The sequence below is a fragment of the Oncorhynchus mykiss genome, chromosome 25 (genome assembly GCF_057628025.1).
Source record: "Oncorhynchus mykiss isolate SJ-2025 chromosome 25, ASM5762802v1, whole genome shotgun sequence".
NCBI classification, from domain to species: Eukaryota; Metazoa; Chordata; class Actinopteri; order Salmoniformes; family Salmonidae; genus Oncorhynchus; species Oncorhynchus mykiss.
In genome coordinates, this window is record NC_143046.1 from 88,071,236 (window position 1) to 88,084,190 (window position 12,955).

At 45.0% G+C, this 12,955-nt stretch overlaps 1 protein-coding gene and 1 long non-coding RNA gene across 6 annotated transcripts in view; one reads left to right on the forward strand and one right to left on the reverse strand.

The window, feature by feature from the left end:
- The window catches only part of LOC110504274 (mitogen-activated protein kinase kinase kinase kinase 5), a 118,260-nt gene that overhangs the window by 53,295 nt on the left and 52,010 nt on the right, over positions 1-12,955 (forward strand). For 4 of the 5 annotated variants that reach the window (XM_090221370.1, XM_090221369.1, XM_090221373.1 and 1 more), the window contains exons 10-14: positions 1,360-1,491; positions 2,266-2,328; positions 2,415-2,496; positions 3,675-3,791; positions 5,127-5,205. In XM_090221370.1, the coding sequence (XP_090077496.1) occupies positions 1,360-1,491; positions 2,266-2,328; positions 2,415-2,496; positions 3,675-3,791; positions 5,127-5,205 (473 nt within the window). Of the gene's footprint in view, positions 1-1,269; positions 1,283-1,359; positions 1,492-2,265; positions 2,329-2,414; positions 2,497-3,674; positions 3,792-5,126; positions 5,206-12,955 lie in introns of all 5 variants that reach the window. The other variant, XM_090221372.1, reaches the window with a different exon arrangement.
- The window catches only part of LOC149972159 (uncharacterized), a 134,167-nt gene that overhangs the window by 51,293 nt on the left and 69,919 nt on the right, over positions 1-12,955 (reverse strand). The gene's annotated exons all lie outside the window — the stretch shown is intronic.

The window sequence follows — 12,955 nt, forward strand, 5'->3', positions numbered from 1 at the left end:
CCATCTCGATGCGCTGAACATGCAGCTTCAGGGGCGGGGGCGCATCATCACAGACATGTACGCTGCAGTGAGGGCCTTCAAAACTAAACTGTGCCTGTGGGAGAATCAGATGCTGCAAGGAAACCCTTGCCATTTTCCCTGCTGCCAATCCATAAAAGCGCAGATCTCTACCGCCGTGTTCCCATGCGCACAGTTTGCTGAAAAACTCAGTGTTCTCGCCGCTGAGTTTAGCCGGCGATTTGCCGACTTCGATGCCCAGAAATGCAAGTTTGAACTGCTTAGTAATCCCTTCGCAGTTGATGTGGAAAATGCACCAACCAACATCCAAATGGAGCTGATTGAACTCCAGTGCAACGACACGCTGAAGTCAAAGTATGATGCTGTGGGCGCCGCACAGTTTCCACGGTTCATCCCTGACACAATGCCTCAGCTCCGCACCCAAGCTGCTCAGATGCTCTCCATGTTCGGCAGCACTTATCTATGCGAGCAACTTTTCTCCTCGATGAAGATGACCAAAACAACTCACAGGAGACGTCTGACTGATGAACATCTTCGCTCGATACTGAGGATTTCTTCAGCTCAGAGCTTGAGCCCAGACATTGATGAACTAGCATCCAAGAAGAGATGCCAGGTATCTGGCTTGGGCACATCAGATTAGACCAGTGTGCAATAATTAACGTTTTCTTTATGCACTTTTTCTTGCTACAAGGCATGGGCTTGAATGGTTGATTGATTTATTATCATTTTATTTGTAAAATTATTAGCCAGTGGAAAAAGTTTATTTTGGTATTTAAATCAGAAGGCTGCAAATAGAAAAGAGGCATACAATTTTTATTTAAATTTTATTTATTTAATAAATGAATGCCATTGATGTGTTTTTTCATTTGAAATTCGATTTTGCATGTCTCCACTATTAAATTATATATTGTATGGTAATAAGCGATGCTTGTTCCATATTCAATGTTAAAGCAAAACTTGTTTGGGTCCATATTAAAAGGTTAATTTGTTCAATGTTGGCCCGTGACTTTGTTCAGGTTTTACATTTTGGCCCACTGGGTATTTGAGTTTGACACCCCTGATGTAAAACGTGTACATATGTAGACAAGATGGCAATATTGTCTGTTATCTGTGCAGGATGGCCCCAGAGGTAGCAGATTGAGATGTGTGTTATCTGTGCAGGATGGCCCCGGAGGTAGCATATTGAGATGTGTGTTATCTGTGCAGGATGGCCCCGGAGGTAGCAGATTGAGATGTGTGTTATCTGTGCAGGATGGCCCCAGAGGTAGCAGATTGAAATGTGTGTTATCTGTGCAGGATGGCCCCAGAGGTAGCAGATTGAGATGTGTGTTATCTGTGCAGGATGGCCCCGGAGGTAGCAGCAGTAGAGAAGAACGGAGGTTACAACCAGCTGTGTGACATCTGGGCCGTGGGCATCACCTCCATAGAACTGGCCGAGCTGCAGCCCCCTATGTTTGACCTGCACCCAATGAGGTACAGCTCCTGCCCTAAACTTCTTTACTTATCAACCAATCAATGCTGTTTCTGCTCTCCACGTCCTCACTCATCAACCAATCAATGCTGTTTCTGCTCTCTACTGCTCTCTACTGTTTTTGCTCTACACTTCCTCACTCATCTACCAATCAATGCTGTTTCTGCTCTCCACTTCCTCACTCATCAACCAATCAATGCTGTTTCTGCTCTACTTCCTCACTCATCAACCAATCAATGCTGTTTCTGCTTCACTTCCTCACTCATCAACCAATCAATGCTGTTTCTGCTCTCCACTTCCTCACTCATCTACCAATCAATGCTGTTTCTGCTCTCCACTTCCTCACTCATCTACCAATCAATGCTGTTTCTGCTCTCCACTTCCTCACTCATCTACCAATCAATGCTGTTTCTGATCCACTTCCTCACTCATCTACCAATCAATGCTGTTTCTGCTCTCCACTCCCTTACTCATCAACCAATCAATGCTGTTTCTGATCCACTTCCTCACTCATCAACCAATCAATGCTCTCTCTACTCTACTCTCTCTACTCTCTACTCTCTCTACTCTCTCCTCTCTCTCTCTCTGCACTAAGATCACTGTCAGTCATTGCCCTAATGCCTACGTAACAGACTTAAGATGATCGTAGTGCTAGGAAGGTTTTGTGAAACTCCCCGTACTACAGTGTAGATGAAAGTCTCTCACCACCTGTGGTAAAATAAGACAATATAGTTTTATAACATGGATCTAATCTCAATTGATGTGTTGTATTCCAGGGCTTTGTTTCTCATGTCAAAGAGCAGCTTTCAGCCTCCCAAGCTAAAACACAAAACAAAGTGGTAAGTACAAGTACCCCTGTTATGTGACCTGGGGCAGTTCTGTTACGCTACTACAGTCAGTAAGAGTAGGTTCCCTCGTCCTGCAGGACCACAGCCTTCCATAACTTTGTTAAAGTCTCGCTGACCAAGAACCCGAAGAAGAGACCGACAGCTGAGAAGCTCCTAACGGTAAAACTGACACGTCCTCATGAAAACATTAACTGCCTTGCTATGTTGTTGTCTTAGTAGGTCTCTCTTTATGGTGTCTCTCTTGTTGTGATGTGTGTTTTGTCCTATATTTATCTTGTATTGTATTTATTGATTTTATTTGTTTATTTATTTTAATCCCAGGCCCTCGTCCCCACTCCAGGCCTTTTTGGGAGGCCGTCTTTGGAAATAAGAACTTGTTCTTAATTGACTTGCCTAGTTAAATAAATGCATAAAGAACTGGGGGACGAAACCATTCAGTATAACTCTTAAGGCCGTTTCCGTACCCAGATGAAAACAGGCTCTGGGCTAAAAAGCCATCTCCATTTTGAAAGTGCTTTAGGAATAGGGTATACCAGCCCTTAGAGAGTCTAATTCATCTAGAGTTGTTAATTAGAATGTTCTGGAGCATTAGGTTGCCGTGATTCATCCTCTGATGGACCAGGTCTTAATGATGGTGAACCAGTCTTCATCTCAGTGGTGAAATATGTCAGAGGTCCTAGTTAATAGTTGTTACTTTTAAAGCTTGGTATTAGGAGCGTTAGTGGCCATCTTGTGTTCTTGTGTCTGTCTGTCTGTCTGGCTCCTTCTGTCTGTCTGTCTGTCTGTCTGGCTCCTTCTGTCTGTCTGTCTGGCTCCGTCTGTCTGTCTGTCTGTCTGTCTGGCTCCTTCTGTCTGTCTGTCTGTCTGGCTCCTTCTGTCTGTCTGTCTGTCTGTTTGGCTCCTTCTGTCTGTCAGGCTCCTTCTGTCTGTCTGTCAGGCTCCTTCTGTCTGTCTGTCTGTCTGTCTGGCTCCTTCTGTCTGTCTGTCTGGCTCCGTCTGTCTGTCTGTCTCCTTCTGTCTGTCTGTCTGGCTCCTTCTGTCTGTCTGTCTGGCTCCTTCTGTCTGTCTGTCTGGCTCCTTCTGTCTGTCTGTCTGTCTGTCTGTCTGTCTGTCTGTCTGTCTGTCTGTCTGTCTGTCTGTCTGTCTGTCTGGCTCCTTCTGTCTGTCTGTCTGTCTGGCTCCTTCTGTCTGTCTGTCTGGCTGTCTGTCTGGCTCTCTCTGTCCGTCTGTGTCTCTCACTCTGTGTCTGTCTGTCTGGCTGGCTGGCTGGCTGGCTGTCTGTCTGGCTCTCTCTGTCCGTCTGTGTCTCTCACTCTGTGTCTGTCTGGTTGTTGCAGCATTTGTTTCTAGGTCAGACGGGGCTGACCAGGAGAGTAGCTCTGGAGCTGCTGGACAAGAGGAACAACCCAGACAACCACCAACACTTCTCTGAGGTGGACGACGATGACCTGGAGGTAAATAACTAACCACGGCCCAGTCTATTTACATAATTACCTCATCAACTACATTTATTGCATTTTTATTAGAAAATTCAAAAATGTGTCCCAAGATTATCATAAGACATGAACAAAATGCATCAGCTATTCGTCTTTCCTTCAACTTCCTGAAGAAAGTCATTTTTCCAACAATTGTTTACAAACAGATTATTTCACTTATAATTCACTGTATCACAATTCCAGTGGGTCAGAAGTTTACATACACTAGACTGTGCCTTTTTAAACAGCTTGGAAGCTTCTGATAGGCTAATTGACATAATTTGAGTCAATTGGAGGTGTACCTGTGGATGTATTTCAAGGCTTACCTTACCTTAACTCAGTGCCTCTTTGCTTGACATCATGAGAAAATCAAAAGAAATCAGCCAAGACCTCAGAAAAAACATTGTAGACCTCCACAAGTCTGTTTCATCCTTGGGAGCAATTTCCAAACGCCTGAAGGTACCACGTTCATCTGTACAAACAATAGTACGCAAGTATAAACACCATGGAACCATGCAGCAGTCATATCGCTCAGGAAGGAGACGCGTTCTGTCTCCTAGAGATGAACGTACTTTGGTGTGAAAAGTGCAAATCAATCCCAGAACAACAGCAAAGGACCTTATGAAGATGCTGGAGGAAACAGGTACAAAAGTATCTATACCCACAGTTAAACGAGTCCAATATCGACGTAACCTGAAAGGCCGGTCAGCAAGGAAGAAGCCACTGCTCCAAAACCGTCATAAAAAAGCCAGACTACGGTTTGCAACTGCACATAATGTGATAACAGCGTTATGACATGGTTTACTCGTGTGTAGTGTCATGTTATGTGTCTATATTCCTTTATTGTGAAGCTTATCTAATATAGTTGTCTCCTCTTCTCGCTCCCCCTCCCTCACCCTGTCTCTCTCTTCTGCTACCCCTCCCTCACCCTGTCTCTCTCTTCTGCTACCCCTCCCTCACCCTGTCTCTCTCTTCTGCTCCCCCTTCCTCACCCTGTCTCTCTTCTGCTCCCCCTCCCTCACCCTGTCTCTCTCTTCTGCTCCCCCTCCCTCACCCTGTCTCTCTCTTCTGCTACCCCTCCCTCACCCTGTCTCTCTCTTCTGCTCCCCCTTCCTCACTCTGTCTCTCTCTTCTGCTCCCCCTCCCTCACCCTGTCTCTCTCTTCTGCTCCCCCTCCCTCACCCTGTCTCTCTCTTCTGCTACCCCCTCCCTCACCCTGTCTCTCTCTTCTGCTACCCCCTTGTCTCCTCTCTTTCTCTCCGTCTCCCCTCTCTCCCCCTCCCCGTCTCTCCTTCCCCCCCTCCCTCCCTCCAGCCTCTTTCAGCAGTGAGACACATCATTCGTTCAACCAACAAACACTCCAGAGCAGAGAGAACTCGCTCAGAGATCAACTGTAAGTGAACAGCAGCCCTCCACTTCTCCTCTCCCATCCTCTCCTTCTCCCCTCCTTCTTCTCTCTCTCCCCTCCTTCTCCTCTCCCCTCCTTCTCCTCTCCCCTCCCCTCCTTCTCTCCCGTCCCCTCCTTCTTCTCTCCCCTCCCCTCCCTCTCACCTCCTTCTCCTCTCCCCTCCTTCTCCTCTCCCGTCCTCTCCTCCACTTCTCCTCTCCCATCCTCTCCTTCTCCCCTCCTTCTTCTCTCTCTCCCCTCCTTCTTCTCTCCCCTCCTTCTCCTCTCCCCTCCTTCTTCTCTCCCCTCCCCTCCTTCTCCTCTCCCGTCCTCTCCTCCACTTCTCCTCTCCCATCCTCTCCTCTCCCCTCCTTCTCCTCTCCCCTCCTTCTTCCCTCCCCTCCCTCTCACCTCCTTCTCCTCTCCCCTCCTTCTCCTCTCCCCTCCCCTCCTTCTCTCCCGTCCCCTCCTTCTTCTCTCCCCTCCCCTCCCTCTCACCTCCTTCTCCTCTCCCCTCCTTCTCCTCTCCCGTCCTCTCCTCCACTTCTCCTCTCCCATCCTCTCCTTCTCCCCTCCTTCTTCTCTCTCTCCCCTCCTTCTCCTCTCCCCTCCTTCTCCTCTCCCCTCCCCTCCTTCTCTCCCGTCCCCTCCTTCTTCTCTCCCCTCCCCTCCCTCTCACCTCCTTCTCCTCTCCCCTCCTTCTCCTCTCCCGTCCTCTCCTCCACTTCTCCTCTCCCATCCTCTCCTTCTCCCCTCCTTCTTCTCTCTCTCCCCTCCTTCTTCTCTCCCCTCCTTCTCCTCTCCCCTCCTTCTTCTCTCCCCTCCCCTCCTTCTTCTCTCCCGTCCTCTCCTTCTTCTCTCCCGTCCTCTCCTTCTTCTCTCCTCTCTTATCCCTCCCCTCCCCTCCTTCTCTCAATCAATCAATCAAATTGATTTATTAAGCCCTTCTTACATCAGCTGATGTCAAAGTGCTGTACAGAAACCCCAGCCTAAAACCCCCAAACAGCAAGCAATGCAGGTGTAGAAGCTCCTCTCCTCTCCCTTCCTTTCTTCTTTCCCCTCAGCCCACAGTAGCTAGACACCTTCCACGAACATCTGACCCCCCCCCCCCCCCCCCCCCCCCCTTGTCCCTAACCAACCAGTGGGATTAGTCAAAGCTTTGGCTCTGCCCTCCCATTGGCTGGTCTGTCTGTCAGTGTGGCTGGCATAGGTTGTGTGCTCCAATAGCAGGTCAGTGTCTCCTGCAGGGCTGGTTCAGAGGCAGGATCCAGTGAGAGCAGCAGACCTGCCTGAGTTCAACTAGTATTTGGAGATCTTTCAAATACTGTCAAGTATTTGCCTGGAGTGTCAGATGGGTCAGACAAGCTCAGTTAAGCACAGCTACAGTCAAATGGTGTTTGACCCCAGGTTTAAAGAGCAACAAAGGGGTATAAATAGCTCAGGGATCCACCGAGCAGAGGGGAAAGTGGCGTCCCACGGGTTATATTTGGCACTACTTTTAAGCAAGGGCCCATTGGGGTCTGATCAGAAGTAGGGGCCCATAGGGGTCTGATCAGAAGTAGGGGCTCATAGGGGTCTGATCAGAAGTAGGGGCCAAAGGGGTCTGATCAGAAGCAGGGACCCATAGGGTCTGATCAGAAGTAGGGGCCCATAGGGGTCTGATCAGAAGTAGGGGCCCATAGGGGTCTGATCAGAATTAGGGGCCCATAGGGGTCTGATCAGAATTAGGGACCCATAGGGGTCTGATCAGAAGTAGGGGCCCATAGGGGTCTGATCAGAATTAGGGACCCATAGGGGTCTGATCAGAAGCAGGGGCCCATAGGGGTCTGATCAGAAGTAGGAGCCCATAGGGGTCTGATCAGAAGTAGGAGCCCATAGGGGTCTGATCAGAAGCAGGGGCCCATAGGGGTCTGATCAGAAGCAGGGGCCCATAGGGGTCTGAACAGAGGTAGGGGCCCATAGGGGTCTGATCAGAAGTAGGGGCCCATAGGGGTCTGATCAGAAGCAGGGGCCCATAGGGGTCTGATCAGAAGCAGGGGCCCATAGGGGTCTGATCAGAAGTAGGGGCCCATAGGGGTCTGATCAGAAGTAGGAGCCCATAGGGGTCTGATCAGAAGTAGGGGAGTTATATACAGTGCTGTTTTACACCATGTCTTGTCATGAAAGACGTCCCTGTTGTGGCATGTTGTCATGGTTCATTTCGTCACTTTTCCCATTTTTAACGATCTCACGTCAATATCCCCTGACCCCCCCCCACCCAGTGGGTTAACTGCCTTGTTCAGGGGGCCGAACGACAGGTTTTTACCTTGTCAGCTCTGGGATTCAATCTAGCAACCTTTTGATGACTGGCCCAACGCTCTAACCACTAGGCTACCTGCCACCCTGATGTAAATAATGTAGGTCATGTAAGCAATAGGTTGTATAGGTCATGTAAGCAGTAGATTATGTATGTTGTGTAGGTAATGTAAGCAATAGGTTGTATAGGTCATGTAAGCAGTAGATTATGTAGGTTGTGTAGGTAATGTAAGCAATAGGTTGTACAGGTCATGTAAGCAGTAGGTTATGTAGGTTGTGTAGGTAATGTAAGCAATAGGTTATGTAGGTTGTGTAGGTAATGTAAGCAATATGTCATGTATGTAATGTAAGCAATAGGTAATGTAGGTAATGTAAGCAATAGGTCATGTAGAAAATGCAAGCAATGTGTAATGTAGATAATGTAAGCAGTAGGTAATGTATTAATAGGTAATGTAAGAAATATGTAATGCCAGAGTGTGTTTTTATTAGTTACACATGAGGTAAGGTGTGTTTTACTTCCAAAAACAATAAGTTGTTTGGGTGTTTTTCTGCATATAGTTTTAATGTCATATAAAGCGCTGGGAATAGTCAGGGGACCTCACCATACGATATGTATTGAATAGCCAGGGACCTCACCATACGATATGTATTGAATAGTCAGGGACCTCACGATATGTATTGAATAGTCAGGGACCTCACCATACGATATGTATTGAATAGTCAGGGGACCTCACCATACGATATGTATTGAATAGTCAGGGACCTCACGATACGATATGTATTGAATAGTCAGGGGACCTCACCATACGATATGTATTGAATAGCCAGGGACCTCACGATACGATATGTATTGAATAGCCAGGGACCTCACGATATGATATGTATTGAATAGTCAGGGACCTCACGATACGATATGTATTGAATAGTCAGGGACCTCACCATACGATATGTATTGAATAGTCAGGGACCTCACGATACGATATGTATTGAATAGCCAGGGACCTCACGATACGATATGTATTGAATAGCCAGGGACCTCACCATACGATATGTATTGAATAGTCAGGGGACCTCACCATACGATATGTATTGAATAGCCAGGGACCTCACGATACGATATGTATTGAATAGCCAGGGACCTCACCATACGATATGTATTGAATAGTCAGGGACCTCACGATACGATATGTATTGAATAGCCAGGGACCTCACGATACGATATGTATTGAATAGTCAGGGACCTCACCATACGATATGTATTGAATAGTCAGGGACCTCACGATATGATATGTATTGAATAGTCAGGGGACCTCACCATACGATATGTATTGAATAGTCAGGGACCTCACCATACGATATGTATTGAATAGTCAGGGACCTCACGATACGATATGTATTGAATAGTCAGGGACCTCACCATACAATATGTATTGAATAGCCAGGGACCTCACGATATGTATTGAATAGTCAGGGACCTCACGATATGATATGTATTGAATAGTCAGGGACTTCACCATACGATATGTATTGAATAGTCAGGGACCTCACGATATGTATTGAATAGTCAGGGACCTCACGATATGTATTGAATAGTCAGGGACCTCACGATATGATATGTATTGAATAGTCAGGGACCTCACGATATGTATTGAATAGTCAGTGATCTCACCATATTTATTGAATAGTCAGGGACCTCACGATACGATATGTATTGAATAGCCAGGGACCTCACGATATGATATGTATTGAATAGTCAGGGACCTCACGATATGTATTGAATAGTCAGGGACCTCACGATACGATATGTATTGAATAGTCAGGGACCTCACTATGTATTGAATAGTCAGGGACCTCACGATACGATATGTATTGAATAGTCAGGGACCTCACGATATGTATTGAATAGTCAGGGACCTCACGATATGTATTGAATAGCCAGGGACCTCACCATACGATATGTATTGAATAGTCAGGGACCTCACGATACGATATGTATTGAATAGTCAGGGACCTCACGATACGATATGTATTGAATAGTCAGGGACCTCATCATACGATATGTATTGAATAGTCAGGGACCTCACGATATGATATGTATTGAATAGTCAGGGACCTCACGATATGTATTGAATAGTCAGGGACCTCACGATACGATATGTATTGAATAGTCAGGGACCTCACGATACAATATGTATTGAATAGCCAGGGACCTCACAATACGATATGTATTGAATAGTCAGGGACCTCACGATATGATATGTATTGAATAGTCAGGGACCTCACGATACGATATGTATTGAATAGTCAGGGACCTCACGATACAATATGTATTGAATAGCCAGGGACCTCACAATACGATATGTATTGAATAGTCAGGGACCTCACGATATGATATGTATTGAATAGTCAGGGACCTCACCATACGATACGTATTGAATAGTCAGGGACCTCACGATATGTATTGAATAGTCAGGGACCTCACGATACGATATGTATTGAATAGTCAGGGACCTCACGATACGATATGTATTGAATAGTCAGGGACCTCACGATACGATATGTATTGAATAGTCAGGGACCTCACGATACGATATGTATTGAATAGTCAGGGACCTCACCATACGATATGTCTTGAATAGTCAGGGACCTCACGATACGATATGTATTGAATAGTCAGGGACCTCACCATACGATATGTCTTGAATAGTCAGGGACCTCACGATACGATATGTATTGAATAGCCGGGGACCTCACGATACGATATGTATTGAATAGTCAGGGACCTCACGATATGTATTGAATAGTCAGGGACCTCACGATACGATATGTATTGAATAGCCAGGGACCTCACCATACGATATGTATTGAATAGTCAGGGACCTCACCATACGATATGTATTGAATAGCCAGGGACCTCACGATACGATATGTACTGAATAGTCAGGGACCTCACGATACGATATGTATTGAATAGCCAGGGACCTCACGATATGTATTGAATAGTCAGGGACCTCACGATACGATATGTATTGAATAGTCAGGGACCTCACCATACGATATGTATTGAATAGTCAGGGACCTCACGATACGATATGTATTGAATAGTCAGGGACCTCACCATACGATATGTATTGAATAGTCAGGGACCTCACCATACGATATGTATTGAATAGCCAGGGACCTCACCATACGATATGTACTGAACAACAAACCAAAACATCCAAATACCGTTATAAAGGGTAAAGGTAAAAACCCCAAATCGGTCCGTGCATCGATACCGATATATAGTAAAATACGGTATTCCGCCCAGCCCTATCCCCCCCCCCCCCTCCCATCACTTGATATGTAATAGTGTGTGTATACTTGTTGTTTTTTGATGGGTTGTAGTATTACCTCCACACCGGCGGTCACGAGTCATGAAGGCAGTCAAATTCCGTTTAGTTTAGTTACCGGTTTAGTCACTGTAATTAGGCTTCTCCAAGGTCTGATGCTGCTGATGGTCATTAGTATCCTACCAAACTGGCTACCTACTCAGCACTCTATTGTCCCTCTAATCACTCTGACATCAATGTAAGTGTAATGGAACATCTAATCAAACACTTCATGAGAGCCCATGAGCTCATGTTGCGCAACATTTCTATAGGCTATGCAATCGTACGAGAAAACTGAGTGATGGCCTCTATTAAAAAGAGGAGGATCGGCTTTCTATAGGCTAGGCCTACTATATTTATTTCTCAACTTTCCTAATATTAAGCACATTGCTTATATTTACAACAGGAGTATAGTCTTAACTGGTTGGCATGAAAATAAACCAGGGGGAAAAGAGTCCTCTATTCGCTATTTAAGTGCATAGATGACACTTTCTCGCTGCCCCTGTTTTGAGACAGGTGCATGATAATGGTCCATTTCTAAATCAAAACAAATTTCACACATATATTATTTAGTATATGTAAAGACAAGATTATATAAAGAATAGTCTTATGAGTGACAATATTAGCCCATCACTCGTGAATTGTATATTTTCACTTGTGAATGATGCCCAGTATTAAAAAAAACAATACCTTTTTTTTTCTTTCAAATATTTTGAATCATAGTCGCACATCTCATGTCGCCGAGCCCATAAGCCTGTGTGTTTTAATAAGGTTTGTATCACAACTAAAGTGGCCAAATAACTTCTTAAAATGAAGCACATTAATCCACTTTACAAGGGAGTTTCCAGTTTGGGGAAGATAATTTTCACCACAAAAATGCACTTTTTATAATAAATCATTACATGCATAATTGCATTTGCGGTCACTTTTGATAATGGTGTTTCCCACTGATAGAACATTTGCCTTTATAGCCTACTGCCATGTGCGCATTGCTGCTCTTATAATGTGAAGAAATAGCCTGATATGTAAATGTTCTGATCTGTTGCATCAGCCAAATTGCTTATAGAATCTTTTTTTTAATGCTAGTGGTTGTATTAATTTGGGATCTATCGCATCCCAGACTATGTTTGGAATATTTATTTCTCGCACATAATAGAATAGGTACTCTGGGGGATAATAGATTGACGGAGACTAGTGCTTTTGCTGTTCGCTAAGCCTACTCATCTTGTTGGCTGACGAGAAGTATCTTCAATATGCACCTCGGAATTGGATAAGGACGTGCGCAGTTGCGTCCCTGACGTGTCCGTCTTCACTTATAGCCTGTGAGAACGACCCGATCAAGTGAAGGAGCGGGCAGCACCCCCACTGGCCACAAAAGGCATGGATAATTTTACATTACGGCCACACAAAGGCCGCTGGGAAATTCAAGGCATTATCAAGTGCTTGTCAAATTGGGAATGAGAGACTGATGAAGTGTGTACAGCCTGCACACACAAAAAAACAAACAAAGCAGAGCTCATGCCTGTCGAGACTTTTTTTCAAATCCTCATAAGTCGCATCATGCAGCCTTACAATGTATTAAAAATCAAAACCGATAGTCTAATGTTTGTAGAACAACTGAAGTTACATGAATAACTTTAAATAAAATGCTCAACACAACACAACGCCGCATGTGCGCACTCCCTCAAATCGTTTGGAGAAAATATCCTTTCTATTTGATTCAGCTTGGTTCAGGTGTATTCTTCATACTATAAAATAATACCATGGAATTCTAAGCAAATCTTGTCTGCTAAATGAACTAGTGCAGCCCACAGCCATGTGGCATAGCCAGATCAGGACCTAACATCAGGACAACTCTGAGTATGCTATTCTGTTCTTCTGAAATAGACCACGTTTTCTTCATTATAGACCTGTCTAAAATAAATAATGGATTTATTGTGATGGTGTAGACTATATTACATGGATTTATTGTGATGGTGTAGACTATATTACATGGATTTATTGTGATGGTGTAGACTTTATTACATGGATTTATTGTGAAGGTGTAGACTATATTACATGGATTTATTGTGATGGTGTAGACTATATTA